The following is a 25901-nucleotide window of genomic DNA, read 5'->3' on the forward strand; positions in this document are numbered from 1 at the left end:
AATTGTATTTTATAATAATTTAATAATTTTTATTTCTTATTTATATATAATCTAATTTTATATTTGTATTTATTATATGTTATATATAATATATATTATATATTATATAATGTGCTAATATATATTATGTTAAATAATTTTATAATAGTATTTATAATAATTTAATATTTTTTATTTCTTATTTATATATAATCTAATTCTATATTTGTATTTATTATATATTATATAATATATATTGTTATATTATATGATATATCATAATAATATATAACATTACATAAAGTAATTTTTTATATGATAGCAATTTAATAATTTTTATTTTTAATTTATATATAATCTATAATATAATATATAGTAATATAATGTTATAATAAATATTTATATTAGTTATATATATAATCTATAACATAATATAGTAATATGTTATATAATAAATATTTATATTATATTAGTTATATTATGTAATAAATATTTATTATATAACATTATGTTATTATATATTATGTTATAACATAATATATATATTATATATTATGTTATAACATAATATATAATAAATAAGTTTACATATGTTATAACATAATATATAATAAATAAGTTTACATATTATTTATAATAATTTGATATATTTTTACAATTTTTGGTTTTTATACAGTTTTTATTATCTATCACAGTGACCCACAGTCCTGTGATGATAATTTAACAGGTGGCTGCGGCGGTGCCGCCGGTTGAGCTGATGCCTGAGGAGCTGGTGTGATTCCTAGAGTGGGTCCCCCCAGTGTTTGGAATTTTCTCTGGCGGCATCCTGTGTGGGCTACTAAGCTGAAGGCCTTCACGTCATCGCCCCGCCCCCTCTCTCTCTGCCGCCGCTCCGCCATCGCAGGAGTCGCCGCCTCGGCCATGGTGAGTGCAGGCGGAGCCATCCGCCGCCATCCGCCCCCCAGACCCCCTCCAGCCCGCCGATAACCGCCGTCAGACGGCGGGGGAACGCCCGGTGTAAATTCTCGGGGCGATATTGAGGGGGAAATGCCGACGATGAGCGGACTGTGCGCCCGGGTTGCCCTCCGCACCGCTGACGGTCTCTGTGTGTGTCCCCCCCCCCCCCCCCCCCCCACAGCCTTCGCACAAAACCTTCCGCATCAAGCGCTTCCTCGCCAAGAAGATGAAGCAGAACCGGCCCATCCCGCAGTGGATCCGCATGAAAACCGGCAACAAGATCAGGTGAGCCCCGGGGACGGCGGCTCCCGGTGCGGGGAGGAGGCTTGAGTCACATCAGGCTGTGGATCAGAGGGAGGGAGACCGCACCGTGCTGCTGCTGGGCTGGCAAACCGGATCAGCCTTGTGCATGAATCACAGAGCAGGTCCACAGGCATGGGTAGAGCTGGCAGCTTACTCCCAGGGTCGGGATGTCTAATACTAAAGGGCATGCATTTGGGGGGGGGGGGGAAGTTTGTAAGGAGAGAGGGTGCGACGGGATCACTGGGTAACAGTCTAACACTGTTATAGACAATTGTCCAGAGAAATAAGTACAGAAGGTAGTTCACCCACCTTAGTCCTCCGCGGATGGCTGCCCTTCCGAGTTAGAGTAGTAACTGGCCAGTGGTCGACTTAAAAGAGCCCTCTCCAATTTGTCAGAGAAGGGTCCAAGGTTAAACCTTATGGTTGCTAGACATAGGCGGACTAGAATCAAGATCTCCCTCGCTATATTTATTTAAAAATATCCCTTTATAAGAAGAAGACTATATTACTCAGTATTTGCCGAAATTCAATCCATATTATTAATGGGCAAGCTAATAATGGTATAATCAAATATAAGCAAGATACACAAGATTAGAATAGGTTCTCCAATAATCCTTAATGAACTACGTGCGAAATAATCTAAAGGTTACTTACGGCTCCAGCGAGTAAAGCTGGAGTGTTCAAGTTCCTCAAGTGGGGTTGTTGAATACCTTCAATAACTCACAGAAGGGTTTATATATATCATTCTAGCCAGGAAATATTACCAACAGTCAGTTTAATTAGCATATGTGGTATTTTAACAAGACATTAACATCTTCCTGTACTTCAGGATATAGAGAATTTCCTCTGATATTACAGTCTTGAGTTACATCCTTAGGTCTAGATGGTGAGCAATTCACCTCGACCTTTACAATCTAAACATTAGTTACTTAACATGTCCTGACATTTAAACAATCTTAGTAAAGGACATTGAATATTACATCAATTACTCAGGTGTTGTGAGTCCTATACCGTCACAAGGGGACAACCTTTTATTTTGTATCGTAAAGAGATCATCACTGTCTGATTACAGATCAGACCTCTCTGTCTGAAAGTGTTACACTTTGGCAGATCAAATGCAAGGGGAATGTGTACATGTAATGGAGGGCATGCATTTAAGGTGAGAGGGGGTAAATTCAAAGGACATCTGCAGGGCAGGTGATTTACACAGAGTGGTGGGTGCCTGGAATGCACTGCCAGGGGTGGTGGAGGCAGATACGATAGAGGCATTTAAGAGGCTCTTAGATAGGCGCATGAATATGCAGAGAATGGAGGGATATGAACATTGTGTCGCAGAAGGGATTAGTTTGGTTAGGGGATTAACAACATTGTTGGCTGAAGATGAGATTTCTTTATCAGTCACATGTACATCGAAACACAGTGGGGCAGCCCACAAGTGTCGCCACACTTCCAGCGCCGACATAGCATGTCCACAACTTCCTAACCTGTACGTCTTTGGAATGTGAGAGGAAACCGGAGCACCCGGAGGAAACCCACGCAGACACAGGGAGACCGTACAAACTCCTTACAGACAGCGGCGGGAATTGAACCCGGGTCACTGGCGCTGTAAAGCGTTACGCTAACCGCTACACTACCATGCCTGAATCCATAATCTGCAGCCCTTTGTTGTCCGCATATCACCTCCAGGCCTCTGTCACTATCTCCACCCATCCCTTCCCCACTGGGCTCTGTCTGCCCATATATCCCTCACCTGGAACCATCCATTGCCTGCCAGTTCCTAACCCCCATTTCCTTATTTGCTTTTCCACTCAGTCCTGACGCACGGTTTCGACCCGAAACATTGACTGTCCCTTTGCCTCTACAGATGATGCCTGGTCCACTCGAGTTCCTCCAGCAGCTTGAATTTTGCTCCAGACTCTAGAAAAACATTCTCATGTTACCTGCACAATTGTTTGATTTAGCCTTTCCCTGATGAAGAGGGTAAATTTACATCAGAGAAAATTCACATGATCTAATTATAACATACTCATGAATGACAATATAAATGCTGGAAACAGTTGGATGAGGTAACTGGAAAAGTGAGCAGTTAATTTTTTTTTAGGTGAAAATTAAATTAAAAGATGCAGAAGCTGCAAATCTGAAACATAGAACGCTACAGCACACTACAGACCCTTCATCCCACAATGTGCTGACCTTGTAACCTACTCCAAGATCAATCTAACCATTCTCTCCCACATACCCCTCCCATTTTTTTTTATCATCCTTGAGGTTGTCTAAGAGTCTCCTAAATTCCCTAATGTATCTGCCTCTACCAGCACCCCTGGCAGTGTGTTCCACATACCCACCACTCTTAAAACAAACTTCTGATAGCTCCCTGTAGTTTGCTACAATCACATTAAAATTATGTACCATTGTGTTAACCATTTCTGTCCTGGGGAAAAAGTCTCTGGCTATCCACTTAATCTATGCCTCTTATCTTGTACATCTCTCATTCTCCTTTGCTCCAAAGAGAAAAGCCCTAGCTTGCTCAATCTATCCTCATAAGATGCACTTTCTGATCCAGGTAGCATCCTGGTAAATCCTTCAGCGTCCTTTCTAAAAGCTTCCACATCCTATGATGAGGTGATCAGAATGGAACAAAATATTCTAAGTGTCGTCTAACCAGGGCTTTATAGAGCTGCAACATTACCTCATGGCTTTTGAACTCAGTATCCCGATTAATGAAGGCCAACATGCTATACGCCTTCTTAACAACCGTATCAACTTGTGCGGCAACTTTGAGGGATCTATGGACTTGGACCCCAGGATCCCCATTCCTCCACGCTGCTAAGAATTCTGCTATTAACCGTATATTCATATTTAGACTTCCAAAGTGAATCACTTCACACTTTTCCATGTTGAACTACCATCTGTCACTTCTCAGCCCAGCTTTTCATCTTGTCAATGTCCCGTTGTAACCCTCAACAACCTTTTATACTATCCATAACACAACCAACCTTCGTGTCATCTGCAAACTTACTAACCCACCTTTCCACTTCCTCATCCAAGTCATTTATAAAAATCACAAAGAGCAGAGGGTCCCAGAACGGATCCCTGCAGAACACCACTAATCAGTGACCTCCAGGCAGAGTATGCTCCATCTACAACCACATTCTGCCTTTTATGGGCAAGCCAATTCTGAATCCACACAGCCAAGTTTCTCTGGATCCTATGTTTCCTGACCTTCTCAATGAGCCTATCATGGGGAACCTGATAAACGATGTACACCACATCCACTGCTCTACCCTCAATGTGTTTTGTCACATCCTTAAAGAATTCAGTCAGGTTCATGAAACATGATCTGCCTCTCAAAGCAAGGCTGACTATCCCTAATCAGATTGCACTTTTCCAAATGCTCATAAATCCTGTCCCCAAGAATCTTTTCCAAAAATTTGCCCACCACTGAAGAAAGACTCACTGGCCTGCAACTCCCAGGGTTATCCCTACTCCCTTTCTTGAAAGAAAGGAACAATATTTGCCACCCCCCAATCGTCTGGTACTACTGTGGCCAGTGAGGACACGAAGATCATCACCAAGGGTTCAGAAATCTCTTCCCGTAGTATCCTGGAATGTATCCCGTCAGCCCTGGGGACTTGTCTATCCCAATGTTTTTCCAAAAGTTCCAGCACATCCTCTTTAACATCAAGATGTTCTAGCTTATCAACCTGTGGAATACTGATACAAAGTAGTCATTAAGGACCTCCCCTATTCCTGACACACATTTCCTCTTTTATCCCTGATTGGTCCTACTTGTCAACGCCTTCTCATGCCCCCTTCTAGCTCTCCCAAGTCCATTCTTAAGCTCCCTCCTGGCTACCTTGTAACTCTACAGAGCCCTGTCTGTTCCATGCTTCCAAAACCTCAGGTAAGCTTTCTTCCTCCTCACTAGAGATTCCACATCTCTTGTCAACCATGGTTCCTTCACCCTACCATCCTTTTCTTTCCTCAATTGCACAAACCTATCCAGAACCCCATGCAAGTGATCTCTAAACAACCTCCACATTTCCATCGTGCATTTCCCAGAATACATCTGCTCCCATTTTACACTCCCAAGTTCTTGCCTAATAGCCCCCTCCCCCAATTAAATATTTTCCCATACCATCTGCTCCTATCTCTCCCCAAGGCAAGGGGAAATGTCAGGAAGTTGTGGTCACAGCCTCCAAAATGCTCACCCACCAAGAGATCTGACACCTGACCAGGTTCACTGCCTAGTACCAGATCCAGAATGGCCTCTCTCTAGTCGACCTGTCTACATGTGTATCCTTCCTGGACATACCTAACAAGTCCTGCCTCATCCAAACCTTTTGCACTAAGGAGGTGCCAATCAATATTAGGGAAGTTGAAATCACCCATGACGACAACCCTGCTATTTTTGCACCTCTCCAAAATCTGCCTCCCGATCTGCTCCTCAGTGTCTCTGCTGCTAGTGGGGCAGGGTGGTCTGTAGTCTGTAGATTACTTTCTGTTCCCGATTTCCATCCACGCTGACTCAGTAGACCGATACTTTCCCTGATTAGCCGCTCCCCCACCTCTTAGATCCCTCTTTGTCCCTTTTGAAGGATCTAAATCCCAGAACATCCAGTAACTATTCCTGCCCTCGTGACAGCCAAGACTCTAATGGCCACAGCATTGTAGTTCCATGTACTGATACATGCTCTTAGTTCATCATCCTTGTTCTTGAGATTTCTTGCATTAAAATAAACACACTTCAGCCCATCCAACTGACTGCAATTTTGCTTCATCAACTGCCTATCCTTTCTCAGTCGCTACATGCTGTATCAACCTGTACACTAACTGCCCCATCCTCTGACCTATCACTCAGTTTCCCATCCCCCTGCCAAACTAGTTTAAACCTTCTGCAACAGCTCTAGCAAACCTGCCCGCAAGGATATTGGTCCCCCTCTAGTTCAGCTGTAACCTGTCCCTTTTGTACAGGTCGTACCTTCCACAGAAGAGAGCCCAATGATGCACAAATCTGAAACACTGTCCTCTGGGCCACTTTCTCAGCCACATATTCATCTGTCAAATCAACCTGTTCTTACCCTCACTGGTGCATGGCACAGGCAGCAATCCAGAGATTACTACCCTTGAGGTCCTGCTTTTCAGCTTCCTACCCAAGTCGTTGGTACCAATGTGTACCACAACTTCTAGCTGCTCACCCTCCCCCTTTAGAATGTTATGGAAGCGATCCGAGATGTCCCAGACCCTGGCACCCAGGAGGCAACATACCATCTGGGAGTCTGTTTCACATCCACAGAATCTCCTGTCTACTCCCCCAACTATAGAGTCCTCTATCACTACTGCTCTGCCCCCTTCCCTTCTGAGCCACAGAGTCAGAATCAGTGCCAGTGACCTAATCACTACAGCTTTTGTTTCCCTCCCTCCCCACCCCCCACCCCCCACCCCCCACCCCCCAAATAGCATCCAAAGCAGTATACCTGTTATTGAGGGGAACAGCCAGAGGGGTACTCCACACTACCTGCCTATTCTTTTCCCCTCTCCGGACAGTCACCCAGCTACCTATCTCCTGCAACTTGGGAGAATGGGGGGTGATAGATCAATGCTAGAGGGAGGTAGCTACACCCATATGAGTCAAAGCTCATCTAGCTGCAGCTCCAGTTCTCTAATGTGGTCTGCAAGGAGCTACAGTTGGATGTACCTCCCACAGATGTAGCTATCAGGAGGTCTCCCACATCAGGCAGGAAGAACATACCACTGACCCTGGGTCCATTATCACCACTTTAGCTAGGCACTAATAGACATAAAGAAACTTGGCTTCTTCTTGCCAAAGTCTCAGCTCCCCACTCTAATGCTGGATCTCTCCAACAATGGTTGCTCTACTTGACCCTAACTTATTTTTATTGGTTGTTTCCCATTGGCAAATTTCTCATTCAATTATCACCTAACAATTCACAGCTGTGTGCCTCTGATTCTGCCTGGAAATACCTGAAAAAAGAACTAGGTCCTGATACTCACCTCTTTATCTGGTTCCCACTTCTTGCACTGAGAGTCCAGCTTCTTACTCCAACAAAATGAGAAAATGCTGAAAAGAAACTCAGCAGGTCAGGCAGCATCTGTTCAAAGAGAAATGGTCAATGTTTCAGGTCTGTGACCCTTTGTCAGAATGGGGAGAACCTACTTGCGTTTCTCTTGGTCTTTCTTCCCCCCCCCACCCCACCCCCCATTCTGAAAGGTTGCATACCAGAAAATATTAATTGTTTCTTTCCACAGATGATGTGCAACTTGTTCACCTTTTTGGGTGGTTCTCTTTCATTGCTGCAGTTCTGTTTGAACCTTTTGATGTAAAACAAAACTGAATGACAGCACTATTTACATCCTTGGAGTACGTTAAAAGTGTTTGGCTGTCATTGTGGTCCTATAGGCATCGTGGCAGGCAGTTAAATTAAGGGATTTTCACTTAAAGCAATGCCCAGGTAATGTTTCTGGAGAAGTTGATTGAGGAACACTTTGGTCCAGCAAACGAGGAACACTTTGGTCCAGCAAACAAGGAACAACTTGCTTGCTATATCTCTAATTGTACTGTGTTACCTTTTCACTCTGTGTGGGGAGAAACATCTGTGTTGATTTAAGATCTGATATGAAAGACCAATGAAGCATCGGCTGAGGATTTTGTGTTTTGAGACTGGAATGGAGCTTTACACAAGGGTGAAGAAGTCATGATCCAGTTGTGCAATTGGATGAGTTGCGCTTGGAGTAGAGTGTGCAGTTCTGGTCTCTGCATTCAAACACTTTCCTGGGAGAATAAAGAAAGGATCGGTGTGGATTATTGTAAATGGGTGGTTGATGGTCGCCACAAATTCATTGGGCTGAAGGGCCAGTTTCTGAACTGTATGACTTGAATTCTAGATTCACTAAATGGGCAGGCTGTGATTTGCTGGGTGCTGTTGCGATCATTGCTGGGCCCCAGTGGTTCAGTCTACAATTGTGTATACATTATATATGATTCCTTATCCCAAGTTTGCTGAGTGCTAACCTGGGTTGTGAGGAGGATGCAGAGAGGCTTTGGGAGGGAAGGTAAACAGTTTAAGGAACCTGGGTAGTTGCAGAGATGACGTTTTCTTCGGCTGGGGTGTCTAGAGCCACGGGTCACAAGTGATTGGCTTTTGGACTGAAGAGAATAAACTTCTTCGTCTAGAAGATGATGAATAGTTGATTTCTGTAGTTAAAAAGGGCGGTAGGGGCTCATTCACTGAGTGTTGGGGACACAGATTGTTCATATCTAAAAATCCATCAGTTAAGCCATGTGGGGATAGTGCAGGACATCATTGAATGGCAGAGCAGCTATTTCTTGTTTTTATTCTAATTGATGGGATAGATTCAATTTTCTCTGGCAGAGAGACTGGAACTCTGATGTTTAGGAGGGAGGGTATTTTGAAAGTTGAAGACAAGATGACCATTAAGGGTAGTGGTTTGGGTAATAGTAATCAGTGTGCCGGCAAGATGGGTTAGAGTAAGAAAAACTTTGAACTTAAAGGCTCTTTTCACTTAAATATATACAGCATTCACAACAATAAAGATGAATCGTTGGCACCGATAGAGATTGGGTGTGATTTGGTAGCCATTATAGTGACACATTTGGAAGATTATCAGGGCTAGTAACTGAATATTCAAGGTATTTGATTTTTTAGGAAGGATGGGCAGCAAGAAAGGGAGATGATTTAGTTGTTGAGATAAACTAGTGATAACTCATAAGCTTTTCAACAAGCTGTATCAATAAATAATGGGAGCTTGTGAGCTGCTGCTGCAGTATGTATTAGACAGCTTACATTGGCAAATTCATATTCCCCTCCCCTCCCCCTTCTGTTTTTCCTCATTCCCGTGGCCCCATCACCTCTCAGCTTCTTGCATCGTTCCCTTTCATCACCCACCCACCTACCTTCCCCCTCTAACCTGGACACATCTATCACCTGCCAGCTTGTCCTTCTCCCCCCTCCCCCCACCTTTTTATTCTGGCTTCGGACCTCTTCCTTTCCAGTCCTGATGAAGGGTCTTGACCCAAAACATTGACTGTTCATTTCCCTCCATAGATGCTGCCTGACCTGCTGAGTTCCTCCTGCATTTTGTGTGTTTTGCTTCAAATTAGCAAAGATAGTCTTGAGAACAAGTTCATCATGTGTGGTTGGGATAGTTCCTTAAAACTATATTGTTCCAAGTACCTTTTTTTCCTGTTTGAGATTTTGGTTGTGTGTAATGAGATGGGATTAATTATATTAAAGGATTGTCTGGAAAAATAATCGTAACATGATAGAACTTGGCATTCCATTTGATAATGAGAAAGTGGGATCTGGAGCTAGTTTTAACCTGTAGATAAAAGCAGTTACGAAGCAGAAAGTCTGCTGGGGAAATAGATGAGAAATGAGGATGGTAGATTAACAATGGCAGACTTTGAAGGAATTACCTCTGGCACTAAACAAAAATGTATTCCATTGAGAAGACATCAGGAAGCACGTTTCATCTGTGGCTAACCAAAGGTGATTAAGGATGGTATCAAATTCACAAATGACATAGTTGTGAAGGTTGGTGGCAGGCCAGAAAATTAGGGATATTAGTAGAGGATGGCCCTGTTAAACGAGAGAAAATAAATTGAGAGTCAAGCAGGAAGTATAAAAACAGTAAGAGCTTTTACAAGTGTACAAAAAGGAAGGCAGTTCTACAAAGGTTTAAATTTTATTTACAGCATGGTAACAGGCCCTATCGGCCCAACAAGTCCATGCCACCCATTTTAAACCCAAATTAACCTACCTGTTCGTCTTCGGAATGTGGGAGGAAACCGGAGCACCCGGAGGAAACCCACGCAGACACGGGAGGACGTACAAGCTCCTTACAGACAGCGACGGGAATCGAACCCCGATCACTGGCGCTGTAATAGCGTCACGCTAACCACTACACTACCATGCTGCCCATGGGATGGGTCATTATCATTATCGTTGGATTAAGTCATTATCGCTGGAAAAAAAAGTACAAGGCAACCTAATGGCCCACTTTCTAGGGTCATAGTGGATGCATTGGTTTTCATCTTCCAGAATTCCCTAGGTTCTCAAAATGTCCCAGTGGATTGGAAATCTGCAGATGTAATACCACTGTTCATCAAAGCCAGGAGACAAAGTGGGGAAATGTAGCAGGATATCAGCCGTTGGGAAAACGCTGGAATCCATTAACAGGACATTTAGAAAATCTCAACCATGTTGACTCTGCATAATGATAGTAGAGGGAAGTAGTGTTTTGACAGATTTATTTGTGTTCTCTGAAGATATAACAAGCAGGGTGAATTGGGAAACCAATACTCATGTACTTGGATCTGCTGAGGGATTTGCTAAGTTGCCACAAGAGGCTACCACACAACTTAAGATTTCCTGGCATTGAATTTAATGGCATGCATAGAGGAAGACATGAGGGGGTAACGAGGTCATTTTCATGTTGGCAGTGTAGACTACAATCTGTATTAGTGATTTAGGTGATGACTTTGCTTGTATTGTAGCATAAATTCCAGGTGACCAAAGGAGCAACACATGGGCAGAAATTTAGCAGATGGGGTATAATGTGCGGTAATGTGAGGTTATGTAGTTTGTAGGGAAAACAGACGAGTAGTTTGTTCAAATGGAGAGCTGCTACAGAATCCAGTGATTTGGGGGAATCTGTGTGTCCTTGCACAAAGTTAGCATCGTAAATAGGAATGCGGTGTTGGTCTTTGTTGCAAGGGCTCTAACGGTTGGGAAGTTCTGAAGAAATTTTATAAGATGTTGGTGAAACCATGCTGGCAGTACAGCACGTAGTTTTGTCTCCGAACTTGGAGAGAGATACTTGCATTGGAGGCAACTCTGAGAAGGTTCACTGGCTTTGTTCCTAGAATGAAGGCATTATCTCATAAAGAACAATTGAGCAAGTGGCATGAAGAGAGATGATCTTTTAAAAGACAAGTTTTTGATGGAGCTGAACAACACTGTTGCTGAGAGGCTATTTCCCCTTGTGGGGAATCCTAAAACCAGAAGGCATAGCTTTGGAAGAGGAGGAATTTCTTAACTCGATTGTGAATATTGGGATTCTCTACCCTAGAGAGCTATGAAGGCTGAGCCACTGAGCTAGGCAGATCTTTGGTTTGTGACGAAGTGAGGAACAAGCTGGAGAGTGGGGTTGAGGCCAAGCTCAGATCAACAAGCAGGCTACTGCTAATGTTCATATCCAAGCCTATGCTCAATATAAGGGATCAATTAGTAAGGATTTTACTTCTATAAATCTTTGGAATTCTCCACCTTGGAGGGTTGAGTACGTTCGCTAATGAAGTGGCTTGTGGGGAAATTGGGGAATGAAGTAGACAAGGTAAGGGTCAGTGATATCTGTTGAGGACCTTGCTTCTGAATGTTCCTCACATTCGGGAACATTTAAGCTAAACTTAAACTGGAAATGTTTCAGAAATGTAATTTGCCTTATTCACTTCTTCGTAATGGTTTCTCCTTGTTCACGTGACTGGAATGGGCTTGCTCAGGCGGTCTCCATGGTGAGTTCTGCCGGTTCATGCTGTGCTGCTGGAAATCTCTGGAGTTCAGTCAGTGAGGTTGGAGCTTATGAATTCATGTGGGAGTCCTGCACTTCTAGTCACTTAACAGGGAATAAAAGTCTGAAAGTTCAGCATGAGTTTCCTAGAAATTGGTTTGAGTTGATGGCCTTTCAAATGTCACTGCATTGAAACAGTCTTTCCCTCTGCCCTTGTTTCCTGACTTGAGTATTTCCAGTCTTTTCTGTTTATTTCAGATTCATAGCCTGGCAGTATTCTTAAGTTCTGTCATTTACTTGGACACTAGCAACATGTATAGAGGGCCAGGGGTGGAATCCTGGTGTTAGTCATCTCAAACGTGCTGTTGGATGAGTAGGAAGGCCGGACAAATTGAGGAAGCAGGCACAGTGGTGCATGAGCAGTAGAGGGAAACCTGGAGGATCGTTTCACATCTGATGCAGGGCTTTGTCGGTCTTGAGAAACTGCAAGTTGGGTGGGTAGTTGTAGCAAGCCACTGACTGGTAGCCTTTGTGTTCCTGGTAATCACTCTCCAGCAGCTGTCACCACCTTCATTCCCCCCCACCCCCGCTTTGTCTGCCTCAATCTATCATGCAAATGTCTCCCAATCCCCCCTTGCCCGTTCCCTGGCTTGACCTGCACGTCTGTCTGTAAGGAGTTTGTACGTTCTCCCCGTGTCTGCGTGGGTTTCCTCCGGGTGCTCCGGTTTCCTCCCACATTCCAAAGACGTACAGGTTAGGAAGTTATGGGCATTCTATGTTGGCGCTGGAAGCGTGGCGACACTTGCGGACTGCTCCCAGAACACTACACAAAAAGATGCATTTCACTGTGTGTTTCGATGTACATGTGACTAATAAGAAATCTTATCTTACCTTCACCCCTCCTCAGTCCACCTTGGGCTCCTGTCTCACCATTCCATCTCTTCATACTGGCTATTCTCCCTCTACTACTCTCAGACTTGACACAGGATTTGGATCCAAACCATCAACAATTCCCCCACCCACCCACCAAAACAGATGCTGCCTAATCTGCTGAGTTCCTCTAGCAGATTGTTGCTCCAGATTCCAGTATCTGTCGTCTCTGATGTCTCCAGTTACAGTGGGTGCTCTACATATGCTGCTGATTGGCTTTTGTGTTGTGCTTTTTGAGGTAACCATGACCTGTTGAGGTCATTAAAGGTTGGTGTGAGGCTGGAGTCAGATTTGGCCCAGACAGCATATTTTTTTCCTAGGAGGGAACTGGTCATCTTTTCGTGACAGTTCTGTTCATTTTCTCTAGAACTGACCACATGGGAAAAATCCGTATTTGCTTGGGTGAGATTCAAACTCCTATTCTGGTTTAATATTCATACCATGGTTCCTCCACTACACTAAGCTGTCCAGTTTTGCATGGAAAAAATCAAATAATATTTTGTAATTTTTACTTTGGTTTGGAAAGGACAACAACTAGTCTACAAGCAAGTCTGTCAGCTAAATTAATCCAACCTTTCCCTCAATGTCCTGTAAAAGCAGGTCTGCAATTACAGTGCCTCGTTCAGTGTTGTGCTGTCATTAATCCTGCTGAGATCAACCGCTGTCTGTATGTTGTATTCTGTCTTACCATCCCATTGGAAGATCAGACTTTATAACAGCTACAGATCAGTCGCTGAACTACTTGACTCTGTCATCATTGCATCTAGTCTTGCACATGCATCTAGTCACCTACAAATAGTTAAATTCCCCAGTTATTCTGCTTGTCATGGAAATTGGAAAGATGTAAAATGCAGAGGGGCTCACTCCCTGCTGTTTCTTTTTCTTACAGGTACAACTCCAAGAGGAGACACTGGCGAAGGACCAAACTGGGCTTGTAAAAAGATTCACTACCATTGGCACAACATCAGCTGTAACTCCCAATTTTTATCTTCTACCAAGTGGGGGAATGGCATTGAAGATCGGATTTATCCACTGCAGGGACAAAATTTTGTTTTTTTTCTATTGTAGAAAAATAAAATTATTAAAATGTTTGGCAGCTGAATGTGTGAATTCTTAGATGATGTATTTCTTCAGGTGCTTTGGTCTCTGTTGGTGCTCGGTTGGAAATCCACCCTGGACTTGTAACATTTGGTACAGAAGCTGTGAGACTGATGTTCAGCCAAAGTACTGCAGATGTTGGAAATCTTAGCAGATGAGGCAGTATCTGTGGAAAATGTGTTACCATTATGGTACCACACGATCTGTAGTCCTGTGGGTCACAACATATCCAGTGTGCATCCAGGTATATTTTAAATGAGAGAGCTTTTAATTCCAGTGCCTTTTTAGGCAGGTAATTCCTTCATCCCATTTACCTCTTTCCACCCTGTTAGTTTCTGCTAGAGTTACCAGAAAGCAGCCATTTCCCTTAACCAGGCCTCTCAATTTTATACTGTACATATGAATTAAAACTTTTCTCAGCCCTTTACAAAGAAAATAAATCCAACCTACTGAATCTTCTCATAATTAAACTGTTCCCAGCCCTGTCAATGTCATTAAATTCTTGAGCCTTCTACTAAGTATGTGCCCAGAATTGTAGATTGTAATCTGTGGCCTGGTTGCTGCTTTTGAATTTCAAGAGCAGGGAGGTATGTCAGGACTGCCTTCTCAGCCAAATTTGTCAATGTTAAGGAGGTTTGTCAACTTTGATCAATATCCGACCATTTTGTATTTCCCTTGTCTGCCCTCCACAACTGCACGTCTTTAGTAATAGCTTCTAACATTTTCCCAATGACATGTTAAGCCAACTCATCTATAATTCCCTCCTTTGCTTTCTTTGTGAAGAAAGGTCTTGTGCTTTTTTTTAAATCATATGCAGCCTTAGTCATACTTGAGTCTAAATCATTGATTATACCAGAGAAGGCAAAGGACCCAGAACAGAATCCTTATTTCCTGACCACTTTTATCTAGCATTCCACACCTTTCCATGTTGATCGAAAAACCGAAAATCTGCAGGTGACGAGGGAGAGAGCAGGAAATATGCAGCAACTGGGGAGAGAATATGTTAACAATCTGAGGAAGGTCACTGACCTGGACGTATACTATCCATTGATGTTTTTTGACCTGCCAAATATTTCCAACACATTAATATCTTCATTGGCCACTGATTGAAGTATGCATTTAAAATCGTGCCCGATCTACCTTCACACTTGGATTTTTTTTGGTGGTAATATCCTACATTTTCCCCTGTATTTTAAATCTTTGGATTTTTCCTAGCCAGGTGTCTTTTTCCCCAACATTGTTTGCATTCCTAATTTCACCTTATTTTCTATGTACTTCAGTTTTTTGCAGCATTGTGCTCCATTAAAACTTCCCCTTTTTTTGTGTTTACTACCCTTGACACCCCCTACATTCCATATTTAGAAACCCCAGTTTATTTCTAAATGATAAGGTTCTTCAAATGCATTCCACTGTACAGACCTTGATCTAGCTGTACCTGGTTACTCCATTTAATTTGGCATGAGGATCCAAAACACCAATTTCTTCTGCCTGCACATGATCCATAAGCCCCTCTTAAATGTCACTGCCATGTCTGCTTCCACCACTGCCCCTGACAGCTCATTCCAGACACCTACCACTAAAAAAAACTTATCCTGCACACCTCCTTTGAATTCCACCCCCCCCCCCCCCGACCTTAAATACATGCCCTCTAGTATCAGACATTTCAACCCTGGGAAAAAGATGTGTCTGTCTATGCCTCCCATAATTTTATAAACTTCTATCAGCTCTCCCTTCAGCTTCTGAATCTCCAGAGAAAGTAACCTGTTTGTCCAACCTCCTTATTAGCTCATACCCTCCAATCCAGGCAGCATCCTCAAACTTCTGCTCCCTTTCCAAAGCATCCACTTCCTTCCTGTAATGGGGGTGACCAGAACGGTATACAATGCTGCAAGTACTGCCTTACCAAAGTTTTATACAGCTGCAACATGATTTCCTGACTTGTTTGCAACTCTCACTATTGAAAATACTTCTAAATGCATACTCAAATGCCCTGACCAATGAAGGCAAGTATGCCATACATTCTTTACCACCTTGACTTGCTTGGCCACTTTCAGGAATCGATTGGAATGTCCCAATTCAAGATTGAGCACTATGCTTATTGCTCAAGTTTTACTGGAGGGAGGCATCTCAGACCGCTGTTAAAGACCCCCTCAACATTCAGTTTCAACACTTTCCCCAGGGATTCAAGTTGATAATAGTGCGATGATAGCATCAGTTTCAGATTTCTTTAACCAGAGTCTTGCAAAATAAATGGAAGAATCAAGTCACATAAAATGTAACTTCAGGAATTTATGTCTCAATTTACCAGCAGTGATATGCCAGTTTAAACCATTCCCTTTGTAAGCACAGTAGCATAGCAGCACGACGCTATTAAGGCGCCAGCGATCGGGGTTCGATTCCCATCGCTGTCTGTAAGGAGTTTGTACGTTCTCCCCGTGTGTCTGCGTGGGTTTCCTCCCACATTACAAAGATGTACGGGTAGGTTAATTTGGGGGTTTAAAATGGGCGGCGTGGACTCGTTGGGCCGGAAGGGCCTGTTACTATGCTGTAAATAAAATTTTTTAAAAATTGAGTTCTTAATGTGGATGGGGTTTTAATTTTTAAATTTTTAATTCAGATTTGGTGTTTTATCAAAATCAGGTATTTCTAGTTAAGGAATTCAAATCCTATTATGAAGTACCAATTTTAATTTTCTTCAGGGACTTGAGAACTAAAGAAAAAAAGATATTGTTTCCACAAGGCCAACGATGGCGCAATACTAATTGCATTTAGCAATGTCTTCCAGGTATTTAGAGTATGTGGATTTAGAATATGCATTTATAAGATCTTTACTGAAACACAGTGAAATGCATCTTTGCATAGAGTGTTCTGGGCCAGCCTGCAAGTGTCACCAAGCTTCCAGCATCAACATAGCATGCCCACTTCCTAACCCGTATGTCTTTTTGGAATGTGGGAGGAAACTGGAGCTCCCAGAGGAAACCCACGCAGACACAGGGAGAACATACAATCTGCTTACAGACAGCAGCCAGAATTGAACCTGGGTCACGCTAACCGCTACACTACCATTTAGAAATATTTTCACTGGGAGAGTCGTGAACATGGTTACAAGGTGTTGGTCACTTTTGTGTAGAAAATTCTCTCAAGAGGGTAGTGATTCTCAAATTCTCTGCTCCCAAGGGTGGTGGTCAGATCATTAGATATATTTTAAGGTGGAGCAAGATAAAGATTTGAAGGAACTGGCAATAGAAGAGTTGAGGCCAACATAAATCAGCCACAATCATACTGAATGGCAGGACAGGATCGGGGGGCCTACTGATCCTGTTTTGTGATTTTGCATCTTCCTCACAATTTGCTGGATAATTTACACATTTGGTCCTGCCAAACATCTACATCCACCAAGATGTTTCTTCATTAATCTCATCTAAAACTGCCAGGAAACATGCAAAAAAGTACACACTCATTGGTTTTATTTTAAATAAAAATTAATTCCTTTATTATTTGAAAGAACTGGAAGGCAACTGAAGCCTAGTAAATGTCAGTACAAGCCAATAGTGTGCGTCATTCTTGCTGACATCTTGCATTATGATATTACAGCACTCAGTGAAGGAATTAAACTAAAGGTTCTTGTACGGGTGTGAAAACAAAGTAATCCCACACTCCCAATTAAAACGATCGAGCATCACGCACACAAAAGCAACTGTCAAAGAGTGAGAAAACAGCCCAAATCAGCAGGATTTTTCTCTTTATGGGGAAGGAAGGAAGGAAGGAATAAAGTAAAATACAACTATAAACAAATCTTCAACATACATTATAATAGAATTAATTGGGCATGGGGGAGATTGGTTGGTTTCCATCTTATTGTGCTGATGTTAAATACAAGTAGCTGCTTAATATAAATAAGCGGATTTAAAACGGCAGGGGAAGTAAAAGTTTGACAGTGACATTTTTACAACAATCCTCAGATTGTGATATTTTTCCAGCCTAGTCTACTGAATTCAAAGTTCAAGAGAACATCCAAAGGTCCAATGACTTAATTTAAATATTGGGAGATACCAAATTTGAGGCCATAAATACATGTTCACATAAATCTAAAGCAGCAGAATGTATAACTCATTACCGTTGAGGCTACTAGCACAGGTGGATTTAAGGGAAAGCTAGTTTTATGTACGCGAGCCAGAAAGGGACAGAAGGATATGTGCTGGGATTAGGAGGGGCACCCATTAGTGGGGTATGAAATTGTTCATAATCAGAAGAAATAGTTTAAAATTTTATGATGGGGGACATTGACAGAAAGGGAAAGTGTGAAGATCATTTAAAAGGGGGTCTTTGTGCCTTGATTGGCCACACAAGCACTGGGGAATCTCCTAAGAGTGCAAGAGCTATCCTTGCCCAGTCAGTGCACAATACAATGAACGTACACAGACCATCTGTGGTGGCACTAGGATACAGCAGCAACTTCCAACATTGACAAAAAAAAACAACTGCAATTGCAGAAAGCACTCAAGAGCAATGATTATCAATTTTCTTTTGAAAAGACAAACATTTCAAAGAACCACCCCCCAATCTTTTGGAGAACTGGTGTATTATACAGACAGCCTGCCAACTAAGGGTCACACAACATTTGATCTTGGAACTACACTTAAAATCACAATTGAAATCCAGTATTCTGGAGGTGGTGGTGGTAGAGTAGGTTGGCAAAGGACTTTGTGGAGTCTTGCATATTATTGGTAAGATTCCACTAGACTCAGACACAATCTGCTCCTCTTAACTCAGACACCTTTTTCAGTGGGGCATGGGTTGCTTCTCACTGTCTTGTACTGATTGCATACAGGACTCGCCACTAAAACCTTAAAACACCATTATCTGACATTTTTTTCCCCCTCATCTACTACATCCAATAACCCAGGCTTTCCTCTGCAAGAACATCAGACTGCAGTTCATACTCCCAATGGTAATTGTGTAACCATAATTATTTTGGGTAGGGGAAAGAGGGTACAAAAGCTGGCCTAATAAGAGTCACGTTAGCCAATTTCAGTCAGGAGGTGGTGAAATAGATCCACAGGTGTTGCACTTTCCCTGCTCCACTGGCTAAAAGCCAAGATTATAGTATCCCTCCTTGCTCCTCAGCTCCACAAAGCCTCCTCTGAACTTACTCCTGTAGGTTTGCAGTTTAGACTCAGGCATGCCTTACAAAGTCCATGGAGGAACACAGTTAAAAGAATAAAGGGATGATCACTACATTTACTGGGGTGGATGGACCATTTCAAGTACATACGACAAGTTGTGACCCTGTTAAGTGGCTTTCCTGATTGGTCAAAGCATTTAGCTCAGGGAAGCAGGATGTGCTGCAGATTTTGGTGGTGATGCAGGGGGTGGGCTGTATTTGTCCAGTGAACTGTAAATCACTAATCACAAGGGACAGAAACATGAAATTTCAATCAAAAAAACAGGAAAACAAAAGATTGTGCTCATTTGGATTTCCCATGCACAATGAGAGCCACAGATCAATAAAACAAAATCAGTTAATTCAATACTATGGGTGTCACAGGGGTAGAATCATGATGCACATAACTATCTTGAGTCTGTTGAGGATATAGGGCAGTGTTGCCTAGCCCATGAAGTAATGCACCATGAATTCAGACCATGATATGTCCACTGGACCACGAACCCAGGCCAGAACGTGCTCAAAACACAATCATCTCGATGTTTCATCACTACTGCTTTACTCAATCCTTTCCCCATTCCAGATGAAATGATTTATGACGATACTTTGGGTGTTAAAAGAATTTGTTTTTTAATTTTGCTTTTGGGTAACTTGAGGGCTGCACCTTCACGGTTAGTTTTATTCTCCGTCTTCCGCCTGCCCAAACCTCCGTCAGCTCACTGTTCATTATGACAAAGCAGCGACCAGGGCAACATCAGACACAACAAATGAATTCCAGAACCTTGGTCAAGACCGAGAACAGGTGGAAAGCAATCGGGGATAAAACCCATAATCTCCCACAGTCCAGAACTGAATGGGACATTGGGAGTCATCACTGTGGAGACTACAATCCAATAACCCAGGCAGGGATGGAAACAGCCACGTCACTTCCAGTTGATGTTACACCTCTCACTATCTCCATCTGGTTCCGAGAACGCACAAGAACTTAGCCAGGGTAAATCACGAGAGTCATGTTTTGTAGTTGCATTGACAGGCTGGGAAGGGGGATGCTCATTTTAACAGGTGGGTACACGTTGGTCCCACAATGTTCAGCTGGAACAGGTGAGTTCGTGGTGTGGCCATGAGCAAATGAACTTCATGATCCACAGGTCTGAGAGGGGGGGGGGAACAAAAGACTAGAAAATAAATTTGCACCCATTTCATTAAGAGGACACAATACAGGGAGAGAAAAGGAAAAGAGCCCACTACAAATGCCCTGGGAGGGGAGGGGGTGGAGGAGGGAAATCTCAAATGTAAAGCTCACGCGTTGGCGCAGTTCTTCTTGTAGCATCACGTTAAACCTCACCAGGGCAACATCCAGCACAATAACATGGAAACCAGTACACTTGTCTGAAGATGTGCACCAGGAGGCAAGCTTCAAAGCAGCGGCTGCTGAAAATAGTTAGAGTGTTGCTGAGGGAGAGGCTGAGCTTGGGAGGCCATGGGATAGCCTGCAGCCAGAGATGCACTGACGGTAGTGTTCTGATAGGCAGACATGTCGGTGCTCAGTCCTACTTGGCCCGTGTAGGGAGTGGCAGGTCCAGTTGTTACCTGGAGGCTCACTGCTTGATTCATGTATGTTGGCGGTGCTCCAGTGCTGCTTAAACACATAAAAAACACGTTACCACCTAATTCACTCTATTTTTCCACCAGTCAGATAATCATTTACCAAAAGACTGCCTGCAGCGGTACTGCAAGTCCTGAATGGAAAGGAAATGATTGGATCATTTGTCCATCAATTGTATGTGGAGACTGTCATTGAGTAGCTGGGGAAACAAGATGCTGGAACCTGGAGCAACAAACAGTCTGCTGGAGGCACTCAGCAGGTCGAGCAGCATCGGTGGGAGGAATTGTCAACGCTTCCGGTCGAAACCCTCCATTGTAGAGTGGCTGGAATTGGTTTCATGCACATGATTAGTATTATGGAATTATGCACCCTTTATAAGCGAGGTCAGAGGTGGTGGTGAGAGAATTACTGACAGATAGAACCATAGAACAGTACAGCACAATACAGGACCTTCAGCCCACCATGTTGTGCCGACCTTCAAACCACACCTAAGACTATCTAACCCCTTCCTCCAACATATCCCTCTATTTTAAATTCCTCCATGTGCTTATCTAACAATCTCTTGAACTTGACCAACGTATCAGCCTCCACCACCACCCCAGGCAGTGCATTCCATGCACCAACCACTCTCTGGGTAAAAAACCTCCCTCTGATATCTCCCTTGAACTTCCCACCCATTACTTTAAAGCCATGCCCTCTTGTGTTGAGCATTGGTGCCCTGGGAAAGAGGTGCTGGCTGTCCACTCTATCTATTCTTCTTAATATTTTGTACACCTCTATCATGTCTCCCCTCATCCTCCTCTCCAAAGAGTAAAGCCCTATGTCCCTTAGTCTCTCCTCATAATCCATACTCTCTAAACCAGGCAGCATCCTGGTAAATCTCCTCTGCACCCTTTCCAACGCTTCCACATCTTTCCTATAATGAGGCGACCAGAATTGGACACAGTTTACCCAGATTACAATCTGATTACCCAGGTTCTTCTTCCTTTTCCTACCGAAAAAACACTCCCATTTCTCAGAATCATAACACAGGAGGCCACTAATCCCATCACTTATGTACCAGTTTGAAAGTCATTCAATTATTCTAATACGTTGAACAAACTGCTTATTGCAATCTGTAATTACGATTCAACAAATTTCACTACAAATTTTAACAGTGTGAATGGGATGGACTTGGGGGATAAAATCATGGAGAGGAACAGGAAGAAAAAAAATATTTCAAGGGAATGGTTTTTATAATGGCCTTTTCATTGTTCCTTATCAGTGTCACCCTGAACCACATCAAGACCTGCTCCAGCCCTTGGCCATTTTGCAGCCTGCACCACCAGGTTCAAGAAACAGCTACTTCCCTTCAACCATTCAGTTCTTGAACCAACCGGTATAACCCTAATCACTACAGTATAGCAATACTATGATCACTTTGCACTAAAATGGACTGTTTTATTTTGTTCTAATTGTGTTCTTTCTTGTAAAAATTGTGTACAATGTTTTTCTAGTGAATGCTGCTTCTCTGATGCTATGTGCCTGTGATGCTGCTGCAAGGAAGTTTTTCATTGCACCTGTACTTGTGCACATGACAATAAACTTGACTTTGACTTCAGAAGTAAACAGAAGACAAGGCGAACTTCCTGCCTTGTTCTTCTGGCCTTTCGACATGGGTGAGAAACTAGACCTGGGGTCCTGCCAGGAACAGGAAGCCGTTGCAATGTGGCAAGGCAGGCCAAAACAGAGGACAGAGGGGCACCACAGAGGTGCTGCACACCCACCCCCAAGTGGTGCTCTGGAGAGCTCAGGCTAGACTTTGTGCTCCAGAGTCAGCAGTAGCACTGGAACCCACAACTTGCACGAGAATCCTATCAACAGAGCCATAATGCTTGGAGTCTGATGGCAATCTACTGGTGATGCCACACCACCACAGAATTTTACTCTGCTACTGGCCCCACGTGTCACCACAGCCGAACCCGGGTGAGCACTTCTAGGGAAGCCAAAGCAGAACGGCACTGGAAAGTTAATCCTCTGCAGTCACTGTACCTCAGATAGGGTGCCTGATTGCTCTGGTTTGCATTTGGGGGCAGAGATCTCAGCGCTCCAATATGATCCGGTCCTATACTGTAGCCCTGGCTTGCTGCCACCTGGGAGATGCCTGCTGCCATGTACGTCCCACTCTGAGACTGCCCTGGATACACCTGTGGAGAACAAAGGCAAGATTTTTAAATCCACATTGTTTGACAGAAGTGGACTCACAGTCAATCAGGCAGCATGGAAACAGACCCTGAAGCCCAACTTGTCCATGCCGACCAAGCTAGTACCACTTGCCTGCACTTGGCCCAATATCCCTCTAAACCTTTCCGATCCATGAACCTGTCCAAATGTTGTAATTGTACCCGCCTCTACCACCTCCTCTGGCAGCTCGTTCCACATACCCACCACCCTCTGTGTGAACTAGTTGCCCCTCTGGTCCCCTTTAAATCTTTCCCATCTCACCTTAAACCCATGACTTCTAGTTTTAGACTCCCCTACCCTGGGGAAAAAAAATTGGAAAATATATTGCAGGCACAATGGCAGTTTAGAACATAGAACACTACAGCACAGTACAGGCCCTTTGGCCCACAATGTTGTGCTGACATTTTATTCTGCTCTAATATCAATCTAACCCTTCCCTCCCACATAGCCCTCCATTTCTCTATCATTCATGTGTCTATTTAAGAGTCTCTTAAATGTCCCTAATGTATCCGCCCCCACAACCTCTGCTGGCAGTGCGTTCCACACACCCACCACTCTGTGCAAAAAAACTTACCTCTGACATCCCCCTTATACCTCCCTCCAATCACCTTAAAATTATGTCCCCTTGCGTTAGCCATTGTCGCCCTGGGAAAGAGACTCTGACTGTCCACTCGATCTATGCCTCTTATCTTGTACACCTCTATCAAGTCCCCTCTCATCCTCCTCCACTCAAAAGAGAAAAGCCCTAGCTCGCTCAACCTATCATAAGACATGCTGTCCAATCCAGGCAGCATCCTGGTAAATCTCCTCTACACCCTCTCTAAAGCTTCCACATCCTTCCTATAATGAGGTGACCAGGACTGAACACAATACTCCAAGTGTGGTCTAACGAGAGTTTTATAGAGCTGCAACATTACCTCATGGCTCTTGAACTCAGTACCCTAACTAATGAAGGCCAACACACCATACACCTTCTTAACAACCCTATCAACCTGTGCGGCAACCTTGAGGGATCTATGGATGTGGACCCCAAGATTCCTGTGTTCCTCCACGTTCCTCCACACTGCCAAGAGTCCTGCCATTAACCTTGTATTCTACCTTCAAATTCTATCTTCCAAGGTGTATCATAGAAACATAGAAAACCTACAGCACAATTCAGGCCCTTCAGCCCACAAAGCTGTGTCCCTACCCTAGAAATTACTAGGCTTACCCATAGCCTTCTATTTTTCTCAGCTCCATGTACCTATTCAACAGTCTCTTAAAAGACCCTATCGTATCCGCCTCCACCACCGTTGCCGGCAGCCCACTCCACACACTCACCACTCTCTGAGTAAAAAACTTACCCCTGATATCTCCTCTATACCTACTACCCAGCACCTTAAACCTATGTCCTCTTGTGGCAACCATTTCAGCCCTGGGAAAAAGCCTCTGGCTATCCACACGATCAAAACCTCTCATCATCTTATACACCTCTATCAGGACCTTTCTCCATCTCTCCAAGGAGAAAAGGCTGAGTTCCCTCAACCTGCTTACATAAGTCATGCTCCACATTCCAGGCAGCATCCTTGTAAATCTCCTCTGCACCCTCTCTATGGCTTCCACATCCTTCCTGTAGTGAGGCGATTGGAACTGAGCACAGTACTCCAAGTGGAGTCTGAGCAGGGTCCTATACAGTTGCAACAATACCTCTCGGCTCCTAAATTCAATTCCATGATTGATGAAGGACAATACACCATATGCCTTCTTAACCACAGAGTCGACCTGTGCAGCTGCTTTGAGTGTCCTATGGACTCGGACTCCAAGATCCCTCCGATCCTCCACACTGCCAAGAGTCCTACCATTAATACTATATTCTGTCATCATATTTGACCTACCAAATGAACCACTTCACACTTATCTGGGTTGAATTGCATCTGCCACTTCTCAGCCCAACTCTGCATCCTATCTATGTCCCTCTGTAACCTCTGACAGCCCTCCAAACTATCCACAACACCCCCTACCTTTGTGTCATCTGCAAACTTACTAACCCATCCCTCCACTTCCTCATCCAGGTAGTTTATAAAAATCACAAAGAGTAAGGGTCCCAGGACAGATCCCTGAGGTACACCACTGGTCACTGACCCTTCAACAACCACTCTTTGCCTTCTGCGGGCCAGTCAGTTCTGGATCCACATTGCAATGTCCCCTTGGATCCCATGCAAGGCTTATTGAGAAAGTAAGGAGGCATGGGATCCAAGGGGATATTCAATGTGGATCCAGAACTGGCTGGCCCACAGAAGTATCACTTCACACTTTTCCCGAGTTGAACTCCATCTACCACTTCTCAGCCCAGCTCTGCATCCTATCAATGTCCTGTTGTAACCTACAGCAACTTTCTACACTATCCACACCACCACCAACTTTCGTATCAGCTGCAAACTTACTAACCCACCCTTCCATTTCCTCATCCAAGTCATTTATAAAAATCACAAAAAGCAGAGTTCCCAGAACAGATCTCTGCGAAAAACCACAAGTCACCGACCTCCAGGCAGAATACGCTCCATCTACCACCACCCTCTGTCTTCTATGGGCGAGACAATTCTGAATCCACACAGCTCATTTTCCCTGGATCCCACGCCTCCTGACTTCTTGAATGAGCCTTCCATGAGGATCCTTATCAAACGCCTTACTAAAATCCATGTACACCACATCCACTGCTCTACCTTCATCAATGTGCTTTGTCACATCCTCAAAGAATTCAATCAGGCTCATGAGGCACGACCTGCCCCTCACAAAGCCACGCTGACTGTCCCTAATCAGCCTGTGCTTCTCCAAATGCCCATAAATCCTGTCTCTAAGAATCTTCTCCAGTAATTTGCCCACCACTGAAGTAAGACTCACTGGCCTGTAATTCCCGGGGTTATCCCTACTCCCTTTCTTGAACAAAGGAACAACATTTGCCACCATCCAATCATCTGGCACTACTCCCGTGGCCAGTGAGGATGCAAAGATCATTGCCAACGGCACAGCAATCTCTTCCCTTGTTTCCCGTAATAACATTGGATATATCCCGTCTGGTCCCAGTGACTTCTCTATCCTAATGATTTTCAA

The 25901-nt window shown here is 43.6% G+C and overlaps 2 protein-coding genes across 2 annotated transcripts in view; one reads left to right on the forward strand and one right to left on the reverse strand.

The window, feature by feature from the left end:
- The first annotated feature begins 776 nt into the window (after positions 1–776).
- Positions 777–13811, forward strand: rpl39 (ribosomal protein L39). Its single transcript, XM_052027238.1, has 3 exons — positions 777–903; positions 1118–1221; positions 13610–13811. The coding sequence occupies exons 1-3, from the start codon at positions 901–903 to the stop codon at positions 13656–13658; spliced, it is 156 nt and encodes a 51-aa protein (XP_051883198.1). The 5' UTR covers positions 777–900; the 3' UTR covers positions 13659–13811.
- Positions 13812–17292: 3481 nt separating this feature from the next.
- stam2 (signal transducing adaptor molecule (SH3 domain and ITAM motif) 2) overlaps positions 17293–25901 on the reverse strand; it is a 43553-nt gene continuing 34944 nt past the window's right edge. The window contains 2 exon segments of the mRNA XM_052017361.1: positions 17293–20618; positions 22620–22774. Of these exon segments, the coding sequence (XP_051873321.1) occupies positions 20399–20618; positions 22620–22774 (375 nt within the window). The 3' untranslated portion in view covers positions 17293–20398.

This window comes from Pristis pectinata, chromosome 1, assembly GCF_009764475.1.
Source record: "Pristis pectinata isolate sPriPec2 chromosome 1, sPriPec2.1.pri, whole genome shotgun sequence".
NCBI classification, from domain to species: domain Eukaryota; kingdom Metazoa; phylum Chordata; class Chondrichthyes; order Rhinopristiformes; family Pristidae; genus Pristis; species Pristis pectinata.